A 16,383-nucleotide genomic window follows, 5' to 3' on the forward strand; every position below is an offset into this window, starting at 1 on the left:
ACTACAGATTACAGAATACATGCTGTAAAATGTAATTTGTAACGTATTCCGTTAGATTACTCAAGGTCAGTAACGTATTCTAAATACTTTGGATTACTTCTTCAGCACTGGTAGATTTTTTTCACTTGTTTTGACTATAAAAACTCTGCCAGTACAGTAAGACAAAATACACGTTAAAAATACATTCTCTGAAAAACCTAAATATCTCATGCAGTGTTGTTTCTAAAACAAGATCAATCAAACTGATCTTGTTTTAAGGATTTTTTGAAATTTTTATAGGAAAACAATAAAAAAATTATTATCAAGAATATGATTTTTGCCCTAATATCAAAGGTCTTACTAGAAAAAAATAAATTATGATCCAACGTGAATTTTCTTGATAAAAAAATATGATCATGCCTGGTAACATGTGCATGTAAAATGGCTAGAAATATCATTTTAGCTTAGCGTAAAGCTGACAATTTACACAAGGTTTATTTCTATTTCTTCTGCTCCAGACTTACTTCAAACTTACTTCTCTGTCTGCTCGTATGAATGTAACACTTCATAAGAAAGTGTTTCACAGCTGTTCAAATGCACTTTGGATCGCATCATTTATATGTATAAATGTTTCCTATCTGAAAGGACTAAATATTAAATGAAACAAATGACAATAAAATGCAAAGTAATCTCTTCAGTAATCAAAATACTTTTTGAATGTAACTGTATTCTAATTACCAATGATTTAAATTGTAACTGTAGTGGAATACAGTTACTTATATTTTGTATTTTAAATATGTAATCCCGTTACATGTATTTCGGTACTCCCCAACCCTGCACACACACACACACACACACACACACACACACACACACACACTAAACTTGTAAAAAGCTGTATAACATCCAAAGAGTCCAAAGGTTAAAGGTCACAACAGGTTCTTCCCAAATGGGTAAAAACTGACCCATTAAGACAGTGGAAGGCACAGTTTGATTTAAATTGTCGTTTTGTTTGTTTTGATGGTCTTGACAATGTCACAACGTTTGGTTCCAGAACCAAATACTATGCAGTATTTATACATTATTATTTACCTGTCCCAGGTCAAAAATAACCCTAAGACAATAAGAGGGATAAACATGCAAGGTATTGAGGTCATGTGACGTGACAATGTCTGAAAAACTGGCTAAATAGGGGAATGCACACTTCCATAATAGGCCTACAGTTCTTCGTCCTTCAGTAAGAGCAGTAAGGTATTCAATCCCGAATGTAGCCACCGGTACACATGCGTACTGCTTCACATACTATTTTTAGATTGAAAAAATGTAGGAAACAGGAAATGCTGTACAGTAGTATGCTATTTTGAACACACTTGAATCTACAGAGCGGCCACTAGAGGCGCTGCTGAAATCCGTCCAAATATAAGCAAAAATACAACGAGCAAGAGACTTCCGGGAAGCACATTTTGCACAAACGTCTGGCGTGAGCCCCATTTTCATATTCTGTGTAGTTATCGCTTTTCTTTTATAGAACGAGTATTTAGCGTTTCAGCCAGTGTGATATATTTAGTTCCTACTTTGCCACATTAAGTGACATTAGGTATGGCTGTATGGAAACTAAGCACATAAGGAGCTCTTGGTGTGCATCCCATCTTCACCTGCAGCCCTCACATATTTGCTTGCAGAAGCAAAGGTAATATTCACATTCATTTGACAGATTGGGTTTATAATCACTTCCTTCCACAACTTTACCTCCCTTGTTTAGTCTTCATAAGCGAAGCCAGCCTGTCATTGTCAAATGCCATTTAATGAGATAGCATGTGGTTTCTATTTTGTACGTCATGATCAGAATGTTGAGTTTAAATGTATGTTCTGTTCGTAAAGTTAAGAAGTTTTATTCAATAAACATCAATATTATACAACCTTTATAAATGTAAACATTATATAATAAAGGTGTGTATAAAACTACTTAAAACTACTAAAACCAAAACAATAAAAACAGGAGGGATTAGTAATACAAAATACAAAGTATGTATATATTTCAAATAAAAACTTTATAAAGCTCACATTTTGAAGTCTTATTATTAAACAATTTCAAAAAAAGAAAAAAGAAAAAAATATCAATGTACAGCCTGGCTTAGCTCAATAAGATTACAAACTTTTATGAATATGAAATTTGGTTAGAATTATAATACAATTCAAGTATTATTATTATTATTATTATTGATAACCTGTGAGGCCAATAGACCTTTTTCACAGACTGTGATGACGCGTTTCCGCCTTATTTAGCAGCGTAAATCACGCATTTTTTTTTACATTATACATTTTTTAAATATTGAGTGTAAAATTATAACATTAAGCTTATTGTTATATTACCCTGGAATTAGTTATAAAAAACGAATTACCACAGCTGCTGAGAGAGTAACAGTAAATTTGGCATCTTCTCCCATCTGACTGTCTTATTCCACCGCTCTCTATTTTTTTCCACTTCTGGAAAGTCATTCAAACGTAATAGCGGAGTTTCCCTTTTGGTCTTGGAGCAAATGGGTAAGTGGAAAATAATATTTCCTGTGATCTCCCATCCACTCCCATTCACCGCTGTCGAAGTTTATCCTGCAAACGTTTACTTCCGCGTTCCAAAACCCGGAGTGTGAAAAAGGTCTATAGTAAAGTTAGCATGATCTGTCCAGTGTCCACCCGGCAGATAAAACACATGAACCCTGCCCGCTCTACAGCGCAGGCGCAGACAGTACCATGCGCGTGCGCAAACCGAGCTGTAAACAATGCGACCCTTCCAGAGCGTCCGAGCGTTTGTCTTTCATGCACGCGTTTAATTAATCACACATGCACATCTGCACGTTCACATAACACGGCATCGCTGTTCAGCTGATATATGGTAAGTGCTGCTGAAATGAGGGGTGATGGTTTCCTTTTGTTTTGATATGTCATCTCCATTAAAGTACAAATCATGTCATACACAGACAATAAACTACAATGCATGTTAGTTTGGGCGTGACACTTCGGCTCTGATTAACTTTTTAGTGTTGCAAATGCATGTTTGCTTCACAGGGGTTAAGATGAGTGAATTATCATGAGTTTGGCTCAAACGTGACCGGTGCCACGGTTGCAGCAGATGCACTTCATGCCGCACGTTTTTGATCCATAACAATGCAAAGAATCTCATTGCTGTCAATCTAACTGTCGTTATGGCCTCATAGTGTGTTTGATAAATAAATAGAAAGTAAATGATTCCTCTAAAGCACCATGAATGTAGGCCAAAGTGTGTGTGTGTGTGTGTGTGTGTCATGCTTAAAGTGTTCTGCCTGTGTTTGGAATGAAGAATTTGCTTACTTCCAATACACTTCCTACACAATGTGTAAAGTGATTGTGCAGCTTTTTAAACAATAGTATGCTATATTGTGGTGTGTTCTGTTGAATACGGCATATTTTGGCAAATGTAGTAGGTCATCCATGTATTCCTTGGATGCAGAAAATGTGCATACTATGCACAGTGTACTATAGAGTACACTGTAGAAATTTCAGATTCTTAAGCTCTCGATTCCCTTTGAATCAGTATCCATTTGTGTGGGTATAGTTTAGTTATAATGTCCATTTTGCGGGGGCCTGGGTAGCTCAGCGAATATTGACGCTGACCACCACCCCTGGAGTCGCGAGTTCGAGTGACTCCAGCCAGGTCTCCAAAGCAACCAAATTGGCCCGGTTGCTAGGGAGGGTAGAGTCACATGGGGTAACCTCCTCGTGGTCGCGATTAGTGGTTCTCGTTCTCAGTGGGGCACGTGGTAAGTTGTGCGTGGATCGCGGAGAGTAGCATGAGCCTCCACATTCTGGGAGTCTCCGCGGTGTCATGCACAACGAGCCACGTAATAAGATGCGGATTGACTGTCTCGGAAGCGGAGGCAACTGAGACTTGTCCTCTACCACCCGGATTGAAGTGAGTAACCGCACCACCATGAGGACCTACTAAGTAGTGGACTTTGGGCATTCCAAATTGGGAGAAAAAGGGATAAAAAAAAAAAAAAAAAGTAAATTTTGCATATATATGGGAAAAAAAAAATCTCTCCCCGCTAATGCTGTTAATTATACAGGCAACCTTCGTACTAGGTACATTATGAAAATATTATTTTTAATAATTATATTTAATTTGTTTTTCATCATTTTGGTCACATTTTAGCTTTATAAAAATGAACAAATCCATGAATTCCATCGATCAATATTCTATTATATTTTATATGTTTTGTTACATGTTTGTTTATTGTTTGCATGTATAATTTGTACTATTTACAAGTATTTACATTGAGTTGTTGAACACGTGCCAGAAACCGGTACTGTCTCTTTAAGAAAACCGGCTGGTCTATAAAGAGCATGTCTGTAAATGAGTGCATATTAACAAGAGGGGGCTCGAATGGCTTTACCTCATCCCTTCTGTGGGTGATTAGAATTAAATATATATATATATATATATATATATATATATATATATATATATATTTTTATCAGTAATTGACAGAAAGGGTATTAATAGAGCCATTATTTAATGATAAATTGATTGCGTGGATCTTGTCTTAAGACACACTTTAGAAACGAATCGGACCAAACATTTACTCTTAACACCTTGCTGATGATCTTCTCCACTATACTACACAATCACTGGTGAGTGAAATCTGATAATTTCCCAACCATTGGCTAATCATAGACATTTTTAGTCACATAGTGCAAAATTTGAATGCAAATGCGAGTGATTTCCTCTCATTGTAGTAATTAGAGGGTTGCGAAAAGAGTAAAAGATTGATTTTGGGGTTTAAAAATCAATAACTTTGTTCAAATGAAGATCGTAATGCAGTGGAAAATCTATATTTTTACCCAGTTCAATGCTGCAAGATGTCTTTTTTTGTAACCCAAGAATACATTTCCCCTAAATCTGTTTTTGCTTCAGGTAGCCATAGCAGCAGAAACATGGACGCGGTCCTGAGCAGGTTGAGAGGTCTCAGTGCCGACGACTTAAGGGAGGAGATCCTTAAAAACAATCTGAAGTGTGGTCCCATCACTGCCACGACAAGAGCCATATTTGAGCGCAAGCTAGCCAGAGCCCTAGTGGAGAATGCTGGACCCACTGAGCCTGACAGCAGTGGCAGTAACGGTGCCTCTGCAGGGATGGACAGCTCTGGGAGTGTAGTGCCAGCCAAACAGCCACCTAGTGTCACATCAGCAGCCCAGGATCCAGTTGCAGTTGAGGATGGGGATTTTGGGTACGACTTAGGCCTTAACCCACCGGAGGAGGAGGCTCTGACGAATTGGAGCGGAACGGTGTGCTGTAATGTAGAGAATTCACAGGCACAGACACCCTCTAAAACGGCACAAGTGTCACCCACTTTCTTCTATGGGGTGTGTCCGCTGTGGGAGGATGTATTGGCAAGGAATGGTAACATAGTTTTTACCCTTTGCCCTATTTCCTATTTTTCTGAGTGGTCTTGTTGGCTTTGCTTACAAGAAATACTGTCTTGGTACCATGGTACAGTGATGATATCTGATGGTACTACTGTGGTACTTTGCTGTATACTGATTTCAATAAGCAATGGCATTAATGCTGGATGAGTATTTGGATCATGAAAAGGTACATTAACTTTGCATGTACTGCTGACTCAAACTTGTTATGAAACTCTGGTTTCCTTTTCTTTTTTTTAGAGAGAGCCCATGTGTACACGGATAAGAAGGATGCTTTGCAGGCAGTAAAAATGATGAAAGGGGCTCGATTTAAAGCTTTCACCAATCGTGAGGATGCTGAGAAGTTTGCCAAAGGCATTTGCGACTACTACCCTTCACCTAGTAAAAGCACTCCCTGCGTTTCTCCTGTCAAACCTGGCCTGGTGTTCGGCAAAGGTAAGTCAGATCTCCAATATTGTCAGGAAATTTTAAATGGTATGATCTGGAATGTTACATTTTAAAGGCTATAGATTAAGCAAATCAAATCAAAGCATGTTTTGAAGTAGAGAACTGCTCATAAATGTACACCGAACAGTCTTTCTTTCCTACAAACCAGACCACACATCTATGATGGAGGCAGACACTATTAACAGGGAAAAGGCAAACAGTTTTAAAAGCCCTCGCACTCAAGACTTGACTGCAAAGCTGAGGAAGGCGGTGGAGAAGGGAGATGAGATGGCTTTCTCTGACCTGGTCTGGAGCAACCCTCGTTACCTCATCGGGTCAGGGGACAACCCTACTGTAGTTCAGGTGAGGGCTGAACCTTGAATGTACTTATGTACCAAACAGTTCTATCAGGGCTCAACAATAAGGTTAGCCCGCTGGCTTGGGGCCAGTGTTACAGACTTTCGGGCCAGATGATGGAACTGTCACTTGCCCTATCGAGGCAGTACTGCGATCTCGCTTAAAGTTACGTTCGTTGATCTTGTAAATGGGTTTTTATGCCATGCAATTTTAAAAATTTGGAATTCTGTAATGAATTAAACATAATTTTTGTGAATTCTGCTGATATAAAGTTTTCACCAGGCCAAGATAACATCATCTCACTGGTTTACATATATGTGTTAATAGTGATGATGGCATTAGTAAAAAAAAAAAAAAAAAAGGGTTGAAAATTAACTAGTCAGTTTTGCATTGTATGCCGTCATTGTTCCAGCAAAGCTAGTTTTTTGTGAAGAGTACTTTACATGTAATACTTTTATATTATTCCTGATGCATATACACATTAAAATACATTTTTAGAAAAGAAAAATATGTGAATATATATATATATATATATATATATATATATATATATATACACACCGATCAGCCACAACATTCAAACCACCTGCATAATATTGTGTTGGTCCCCCTCGTGCCGTCAAAACAGCGCCAACCCGCATCTCAGAATAGCATTCGGAGTTGCTATTCTTCTCACCACAATTGTACAGGGTAGTTATCTGAGTTACCATAGACTTTCATTTCAAACCAGTCTGGCCATTCTCTGTTGACCTCTCTCATCAACAAGGCATTTCCATCCGCAGAACTGCCGCTCACTGGATGTTTTTTGTTTTTGGCACTATTCGGAGTAAATTCTAGAGACTGTTGTGTATGAAAATCCCAGGAGATCAGCAGTTACAGAAATACTCAGTCTATGGTAACTCAGATAACCGCTCTTTACAGTTGTGGTGAGAAGAATAGCATCTCAGAATGCTATTCTGAGATGCGGGTTGGCGCTGTTTTGGTGGTACGAGGGGGACCTACACAGCATTAGGTAGGTGGTTTTAATTTTGTGGCTGATCAGTGTGTGTGTGTGTGTGTGTGTGTGTGTGTGTGTATATATATATATATATATATATATATATATATATATATATATATATAATATTTTATATCTTATTTATTTTTTGGTGGGGCCAGTTAAAATCTGCTACCTGCAGGAAAAAATCCTTATCGTTGAGCCTTGTCTATAGAGGTATAATTGAGTGTTAAAACTTTGCATTCTGCTAAAGCTGGTAGTCTCTGCTTTTTTACATTGAAATAAAGTGCCTGTGTTTTTCCACTAGATATGCCAAGCTTTTGGCTTTTTAATGTTTTTTTCCAAGCTAAGAAAACGGTCATGGAAGCTGGCATGGTGTTAAAAAAAAAAAAGAAAACAAAATTTCTTTCCCAAATTAACCTGCAGTGAGTATCTCGTATGTATTAATTTACTGATCCCAAATATTTCTACATGCCTTATTTAATGGTGATTGTGACATCCGTCACTGGCATAAATTGAATAACAACCTGTCAGGTTAAAGACTTGTGCGTCCTCCCATGCATACAGTACACTTCTTTTATATGTATTTTTCCACTGGTTCAATGCAAAATCTCAAATAATACTCTTTACATTTACAGGAGGGCTGCAGGTATAATGTGATGCATGTGGCTGCTAAGGAGAATCAGCCAGGCATTGTCCAGCTTTTGTTGGACACTCTGGAGAACCCAGAATTCATGCGACTTATGTACCCAGATGACCAGGAGAGCATGCTGCAGAAACGCATCCGATACATTGTAGACCTGTATCTCAATACGCCAGATAAAGCTGTAAGTGGAACCCTTTCGGTCATAAATTGGTGGAAATATGCAATTTTTTGGTAATATGAGGAATAGCAGATTATTGTAAAGTTTGCCATTTTAAATGCAACCCCAATTCTGTTGGGACTAACAGAATGAAAAAAGAGGAGTGATATGTAAATTCAGTTCACCTTGTGCTATATTGAAAGCCCTACAACACATTATTTGATGTTTTAACTTGTGAATTATTATTATTTTTTATTTTTTTTAAATATACACGATTGCAAAACGCTCCAAAGAAGTTAAGACGGGCAGTTTAGTACTAATAACAATCTGACAGTTGAAATAACAAAGTGATCTGAAACAGGAGATGTTTAACAGGTGAGGCAATCGTGTATATGAGGAGCCTCCAAAAAAAAGTTATAGTTATAGATGGGCCAAGGCACACCAATTTGCCAACAGATGCATCAGCACATAATCCAGTGCTTTGAAAGCAATGTTCCCCAAAGCAAATTGGAAGAATTTTGTGCATTGATTTCACCCTCTACAGAGCACAAGCATATTGGTTAAAAGATTCAAGGAATCCGGTCAAATCTCTGTGTGTATAGGGGAAGGCCAAAAACCACTTCTGAATGCGTGTGATCTCTGATCCCTCAGACGTCACTGTCTTAAAAACTGTAATTCATCTGTAATGGATATCATGAACATGGGCTTGGGAATGCTTCAGTAAGCCTTTGTCAGTCAACACCATTTGCCGCTGCATCCATGGATATGCAAAGCAGAAGCCATACATCAACACTGTCCAGTATTGACGCCTACTTCTCTGGGCTCGGTCTCATCAGAGATGGAAAGTAGAACAGTGGAATAGTGTTTTGTGATCCAATTAAGTCCACAATTAAGAAAGGTTGTCATGTTGCCGAAGAGAAAAGGGAACATCCAAGCTGTTATCAGCATCAGATATAAAAGCCAGTGTTTGTCATTGTATGGGTGTCAGTGCCCATGGCATGGGTAACTTGCACATATGTGTGGGCACTATCAATGCAGATAGAGATATACAAATTTGGGAGCAACATATGCTGCTATCCAGATGCAGTCTTTTCCAGGGACATCCCTGGGGTCAGAGCACAGGTTCAGCCATGAATGATACGGCGCCTGGAGCGGATAGGGTCAAGGGCCCAACAGTGGCATCTTGGCAGTGCTGGGGCTTGAACCCCCGCAACCTTCTGATCAGTAACCCAGAGCCTTAACCGCTGAGCCACCACTGCCTAATGTGTTGTTGTAGTGCTTTCAGTATAGCAAAGGGTGAATATAATTTACAAATCACTCTTTCTTTTTATTAGCATTTTCCATACTGTCCCAACTTTTCCGGAATTAGGGTTGTACATGTGTCCTTGGGTGAGTGTTATCAACTTTTAGAGATTCAGTGTGCAGGCAGTTTATACTCATAAGGACTAATTGTTTTATCCTGGATTTCATAGGGGTTCGAGACACCTCTCCACTTTGCATGTAAGTTTGGCTGCCCAGAGGTGGTAAACATACTCTGTTCTCATCCAGACATAGACAAGAACTGCCAGAACAAGTACAACCAGAAACCCACTGAGGTAGAGTAACCATAATATGTTTGCTTTTTATATAGAAGATTCTGTCATTTATTACTTCTCAATTATCAGTCATTATTATGGTATAATATATCAATAATTATCTCTTGTATGTTCCCTAAATTAGCTTATTTGTGAAAGAATGAAAGAAAAAGGTAAAGTCCAGGAAGTCAAGCAAAAGATAAATGAATATTTAGAAGGTAAGGCCACAGTATGTCTTGAAATACTTTGTATTATAATTTTGTAAAAATGCAGATTAGTTTGTATATGCTTACATTGATTTCTGATTGGCTGTAGATCGATTATATATACCCTTATTGAGAGCCACTGATAACTCCTCTCAACCTGTGATTGGTGCTCCATGGTCACCTGAGCCAATGGAAAACCTGTCACCAAGGTTACCCAGAAGCCCAAAGGATCCTGTTATGGCAGTCAGGGCCTATGCTGGGCCTTTAAGTCCATCTAAAGTGAGTTTTATATAACATTTATAAGAACTTTGTGCAAAGCTGTCAACAGATTTAAGCATTCAATAATTTCACTTCAAACTTGTGATGTTATAGGCTGATGAGTTCAGACGGGCATGGAAGACACCTCCCAGAGAAAGGGCTGATCATTTCCACAGCATTTTAAAGTCTGACCCAGATCGTGGGGCAGAAAGAGTTGGCAGGTGAGTGCTTGACTTTAATTAAAGCAAGCTGGAATTTCTATTTATTATCATAAAAATGAACATTTCAAAATACTAACTAAAGTGTTATGTCGTTAAAGGTATTGTTCACCCAAAAATTAAAATTCTCTCATCATTTACTCACCCTCATGCCATCCCAGATGTGGATGACTTTCTTCTTCAGAACACAAAAAGATTTTTAGAAGAATATCTCAGCTCTGTAGGTCCATACAATGCAAGTGAATGGATATCAGACATTTTGTAGCTCCAAAAATCACATAAAGGAAACATAGAAGTAATCTATATGACTCCAGTGTTTAAATCCATATAATCAGAAGTGATATGATAGGTGTGGGTGAGAAAAAGAATACTGTATACTGATACTGTAAATCTCCACTTTGACTTTTACATCTGAAAGTCACATGTGGTGCCTGTTAGTCACTTTCACATCTTAAAGTGGAGATTGAGTAAAAAAAAGGACTTACATTTTAAACTGCTTCTTATCCACACCTATCATATCACTTCTGAAGATATGGATTTAAACACTGGAGTCATATGGGTTACTTTTATGTTTCCTTTATGTGATTTTTGGAGCTACAGAGGTCTGATCACCGTTCACTTGCATTGTATGGACCTACAGAGCTGAGATATTCTTCTAAAAATCTTTGTTTGTGTTCTGCTAAAGAAAGAAAGTCATACGCATCTGGGATGGCATGAGGGAGAGTGAATAATAAGAGAATTTTCATTTTTGGGTGAACTATCCCTTTAAGCAATGTTTACTGTCTATGTGCAGAGATCTGGCTCGTGAGCTTGGTCACCCCTGGGCAGAATACTGGGACTTCCTGGATAGTTTTGTGGACCTGTCATCTACAGAAGGCCTGAAAATGCTTGAAGAATACCTCAGTAAAAAGGACTTCAGGGAATGCTCTCATGAAGAGGCGGGAGAGAATGAAACCAGCAACAGGTTTAGAACCCCATCTCCAGGTAACGCTATTTATTATTTTTTTATTTTTTATATAAACTCTGCTTAAAGTCTTTAGTTGACATTTACATGACAATTTCTCACATTCTAGATTGGGGAGGCATCTTTTTGTTGTAAATGTCATGCGGTATCTACTATGTGTGTAGAATGTGTACATAGTAGTACATCAAAGTCTTTGATTTCTAAAGAGCATTTCCCTTCATGTTTCCCATTTAAATTTCAGGCAAACTGAATAAGTTCTGTAACTCCATCTCTGTGGGGGCATTTCTGGATGAGGGTGATGACATCAGTCTGGAGGAGATCAAAAACAGGCAGAATGCTGCTCTCACCAGCATCTCTGCTGTATGCTCCAAAGATAGCCTGCAGGGGGCGGTAGGGGGTCTTGAGTTTCACATCCTCCCTGTCTCGCACAGCGCTGATCTCATAGAGGTGGCAGCAGAGCAGGATCTTCTGCTGTCTGAGAACACTTTACTCTCCACTTGTAAAAATGGCCTGTGTGAACAGGGCCCCGGGGACAGGACTCCAAACGGGGACAAAATGTCCCCTCGCATCTGCGGCACCTCCAATTCCAGTATGCTGTCACCCATCTCCAACCTAATGGCAGAGTTTGAGAGGATGTCTCTGCTCGATGAGCCCGAAAGGACAAACCGAGAGAGGAGAAGGAGTGGAGGGAAACGTTACAGAGACGCCCTGGCCACAGAGCTCTCGTCAGGGCTGGGCCATCTCTCGTTGTCCTCTGAAGACGACTCTGTGTTTGAGAAGGACAGGACGTCGCTGTTAAGAGCAACTGAGAAGGATGAAGGGGAAAGAAGAACGGAAGATGTGAGGTCCAGCGCAAGTTCAGACGAATACTTTCTAGCCAATGAGAGGCTAGAACCGATGAGCCAAAGGACTATGGAGGCTCCAGGGGGAGATCGCACAATCTGTGCAAGGTCAAAGTCCTGGGATCGTGGGGGGAGAGACCTCAGCTCCTCAGGGTCTTCCAGCTCCTACAGATCTCTCGACAGCTCTCAGGACTTCATATTGAGGACACCTCCCAGAATGGCGAAAAGACTCTTCATCGAAGGGTGAGAGAGACTTTTCTTTGTTCTTTGATATGACTTTCTTCTACTGAACACAAATTAATATTTTTAGAAGAATATTTCAGCTCTGTAGATCCATACAGTGTAAGTGAATGGTGATCAGAACTCTGAAGGTCCAAATATCACAAAGCATCATAAAAGTAATCCATATGACGACAGTGGTTTAATCAATGTTTTCTGAGTCGATTCAATCAGATTTGGGTGAGAACAGACCAAAATATAATTCCTTTTTCACTGTACATCTTGCCATTGCATCCTCTAGGCACGATCATGATTTCACGCTCGATTACACTTCCAAGTGCTTGATGCACGCACAGAGCGCTAGATGGTGCTAGGAAGTGTAATCGAGCTTGAAATCACAATTACCATGGAGACTGCTGTCAAAGAATTATAGTGAAAAAGGAACTGCATTTTGGCTTGATCTCACCCAAATCTGATTGAATCGATTCAGAAGATATTGATTAAACCACTGTAGTCATTTGGATTACTTTTATGATGACTTATGTGATATTTGGACCTTCTGAGTTGCAGCTAGATTTATTTAACATTTTTTTTTAATTACATTAAATTATTAGTCTTTCCCTCTTTCAAACAGGGATTCGCCCACCAAGTTGGACAGGCAGGTTTTGTTGGCTTTACAAGCTACAGACATTGACCCTCTGAAGTTTCCCAGCATTCACAAATGGAAGACCACAGTTCAGACATATTCCAACTTAGAAATGCAAAGGTAGGTATAGTTATCTGTATAGCAAACGTTTGCTCTGACTTTCATGCATTTGTGTGTTTTAGCTGTTTTACTAAAAGGTCCTAAATTAGGATTTCAAAAGGGACATATTCTACACTTATCTCGCATTTTATTTTTTAATAAAAGTCAAGGTTAGGTTAATTTAGTTTTTTTCAATTTAGTCTCTCTTTCTTATTATAGGCTGTTTTTGCTACTGTACCTTTAAGATATCCATTATGATTGACTAACCTCAATGTACTGGCCTTATTCATACTTAGGCAGGCCAAGTAGCAAAAATACTAAATAGGTGTTCATATGTAAACGTGGCCAGTCATATGATCATGATATGTTTTCAATCCAAATAAATGTTAGCATTTCACAATTTGTGTAAATTTAAGGTAATTTTACAGTGTGAGGCATATAACTGCAACATATAACTTGTAAAAGTTAGTAAAAAAGGTTTCGACCTCAAACGTCCTGATCGGTGCACCACTACTCATGATTGTGACTTAAAAACCATTGTGGTTTCTGATTTACCAATTTTTGCAGCTTAGTTTCCATAAACGGTGTGGGTGGACTGAGGAGGGCCCTTTGTTGCAAATGTTAGAGTATTTTTTTAATTTTTTTATATATATATATTCTCTTTTCTCCCAATTGTTTACTAAGAGCTCTTAATTTGTATGTTTTCAGCTGGCAGACTCCTGCTGTATGCAAGAGCCATTTCAGGCCTCACTCTGTAACCCCTGGCTCTCCAGCAAGCAACCTCATGTCCCCCGTGAGCCGTTTTAGTCCAGTTCGTCACATGGGCTCAGCAGACTTCTGCAGCCCTGGACGCTACAGCCCAGCACACTCTAACTACAGCCCCGCTCATTCAAACTATAGCCCTGTAAGCTACATCCAACGCATCCGTCTCAAACACTTCGGCGATGCCCCCATTTAACAAATGCTCTCTATCCTGCCTAGCCCCGTCCTGAATTTCTACCAGTTAATAACTGTCTGAAATGACAAACTCGGCGTGAGCTGTTTCAAAGGATGGAATGTCGCCAAAGAAAATGATGTCATAATGGAAGATTTGAAGAGAGATTTGAATCTGCTCAAATTGGTCTCTAAGTGTAGTCGAAATCGCTGTTAGGATCTCACAACAGGCCCTGTTTCAGTTTGTAAGCACTTAGGTTCTAGTATAGAACACAATTCAAATAATATGCACTTCTCCCAGGGGTTCCTGAATCAGTATATATACACATATACAGTATATATGATACTTCTGTGTATGACATCCAGTGTGTTAATCTGTGATGGTTGTATAGACTTTTTCTAACACATTTTTCTTTTTATTTCTTATCTATGTATGTATGTATGCTTTGGGAAATGTATCTGTGGATAACGATTTACAAAGCTGTGTCGTTAAGGGAAAATTAGGAATTGTTTTATTTAACAGTGATTTAAATTATAGGAAAAAAGATATTCAATATGTAAACACGTAAATCCAGAGATAATTTAAAATGATATAGTAGTAAATTATTGAATTATTTTTGTTGTCAGTAGCACAAAATGCTGATTTTAATGGGTGTTTTAAAGAAAAAAAAATAAAGTAAAACAACTGCCAGATGTTGTTTTTATTCTGTAATTGGGGAACTGCCTTAAATTTCTAAGAGTAAAGACCAATCTCTGAAATTTCATAACTCGATAGCAGGTGTTTATTCATGCATTATTAATAGCAGCCTTAGGTGTTTGATAAAATATGAGGTCTATTAAGGAAGACTTGTGAAAATATTCCCCTTTTTATTTTATTTTTTTAATTCAATAAATGTGATTTATTATTTCTAATATGTATTTGTTTTGCACTTTTAATTTGTCAGTTCATTTTGACTACAGTTGATTTATTATGACTGTGGATGGTAAATTAGTACTGATGTTGCATAAATGTCATAATAGCTACAAAACCTACATGATTATGGATCCAGAGTGTTGTAAATGCACTTTAAATGCATTCTGAAATGTGTGCATAGATCATTGTCCCACTCCCACATCACTGAGTCCAGAACATTCTTTGTGGTACTTTAAGATCTATTATTTGTGCCCATAATTTTCAGTGTAATGCTGGCCTGTTGATCTTTGCTTTGTAAAGCTTTAGTGCCTTTGATTACAATCTGTTTAGAAGGGCCCATGGGTCCTCAGTGTATAAAGGATGCACAGACCACATTCAAGCTAAATACTCCCCCCCCCCCCCGAGTTCAAAATACAGTACCATTGCCATATGCAGTGTCTGAATACCTCTTAAACAAGATTGTAAGAGAAAAAAAAAAAAAAAAAGGTTTACAATTTAGTTATTGCTAGTGTTGTATTAATGCCAGCCTTACTTTTGGTTAAAAATAATGCTTTGTAGTGCAAACACTGTTGAATTGAAAATGAGTCGCTGTTTATTGTTGAGAATTTAGTTATTTTTGTTGTCCCGGCCTTTACGTTGCATGCATTTCTAGTCCTATTTTATTACAGCATACAATCAAAGGAAAGTATTTGATGTTCTATAGACAAACAAGTAAATAAACTGCACAGTCTTGTAACTTTACTGACTTTCTTGACCTGAAAAGAAAACAAAGCACAACATGTTCATACTATTTTGTCCTATTATAATACATTTTTCTTAACCATTAACTCAACTACTATCCTGGTCATGTTTCAGCCCAAAATAAAAAAAATGGTTTGTTGAATACAATATTATTTATATATATATATATATATATATATATATAAAAACAGTATACATTTGTGCTCAAAAGTTTGCATACCCTGGCAGAAATTGTGAAATTTTGGCATTGATTTTGAAAATAGGACTGATCGTGCTCCTTGAAACAACCACAGTCTTTTTCCAGAGCAGCCTGTATTTCTCCTGAGGTTACCTGTGGGTTTTTCTTTGTATCCCGAACAATTCTTCTGGCAGTTGTGGCTGAAATGTTTCTTGGTCTACCAGACCTTGGCTTGGTATCAAGAGATCCCTGAATTTTCCACTTCTTAAGTGATTGAACAGTACTGACTGCCATTTTCAAGGCTTTGGATATCTTTTTATATCCTTTTCCATCTTTATAAAGTTCCATTACCTTGTTACGCAGGTCTTTTGACAGTTCTTCTCTGCTCCCCATGGCTCAGTATCTAGCCTGCTCAGTGCGTCCACGTGAGAGCTAACAAACTCATTGACTATTTATACACAGACACTAATTGCAATTTAAAAAGCCACAGGTGTGGGAAATTAACCTTTAATTGCCATTTAAACCTGTGTGTGTCACCTTGTGTGTCTGTAACAAGGCCAAACATTCAAG

At 38.3% G+C, this 16,383-nt stretch overlaps 1 protein-coding gene across 2 annotated transcripts; it reads left to right on the forward strand.

Annotated features, from left to right (window-relative positions):
- Positions 1 to 1,438: 1,438 nt before the first annotated feature.
- On the forward strand, positions 1,439 to 15,296 carry ankle2 (ankyrin repeat and LEM domain containing 2). 2 transcript variants are annotated; one of them, XM_051683263.1, is made up of 13 exons: positions 1,439 to 1,669; positions 4,931 to 5,416; positions 5,680 to 5,874; positions 6,035 to 6,228; positions 7,858 to 8,046; positions 9,495 to 9,617; positions 9,742 to 9,814; positions 9,912 to 10,081; positions 10,175 to 10,281; positions 11,072 to 11,262; positions 11,484 to 12,327; positions 12,938 to 13,069; positions 13,757 to 15,296. In XM_051683263.1, the coding sequence occupies exons 2-13, from the start codon at positions 4,951 to 4,953 to the stop codon at positions 14,004 to 14,006; spliced, it is 2,934 nt and encodes a 977-aa protein (XP_051539223.1). In that variant the 5' UTR covers positions 1,439 to 1,669; positions 4,931 to 4,950; the 3' UTR covers positions 14,007 to 15,296. The 2 variants fall into 2 exon arrangements, with proteins under 2 accessions (XP_051539223.1, XP_051539233.1); XM_051683273.1 differs by lacking the exon at positions 1,439 to 1,669 and adding an exon at positions 2,746 to 2,872.
- The last annotated feature ends 1,087 nt before the right edge of the window (positions 15,297 to 16,383 follow it).

Source organism: Myxocyprinus asiaticus, chromosome 4 (assembly GCF_019703515.2).
Source record: "Myxocyprinus asiaticus isolate MX2 ecotype Aquarium Trade chromosome 4, UBuf_Myxa_2, whole genome shotgun sequence".
In the NCBI taxonomy this organism is placed as follows: domain Eukaryota; kingdom Metazoa; phylum Chordata; class Actinopteri; order Cypriniformes; family Catostomidae; genus Myxocyprinus; species Myxocyprinus asiaticus.

What these genes read in the sequence shown, in the direction of transcription:
- ankle2 (XM_051683263.1), top strand. Translation starts at nt 4,951, where the DNA reads ATGGACGCGGTCCTGAGCAGGTTGAGAGGTCTCAGTGCCGACGACTTA. An exon ending in ACAACCAGAAACCCACTGAG is followed by an intron (nt 9,618 to 9,741) that starts GTAGAGTAACCA and finishes TCCCTAAATTAG; the next exon opens with CTTATTTGTGAAAGAATGAA. An exon ending in GGGGCAGAAAGAGTTGGCAG is followed by an intron (nt 10,282 to 11,071) that starts GTGAGTGCTTGA and finishes GTCTATGTGCAG; the next exon opens with AGATCTGGCTCGTGAGCTTG.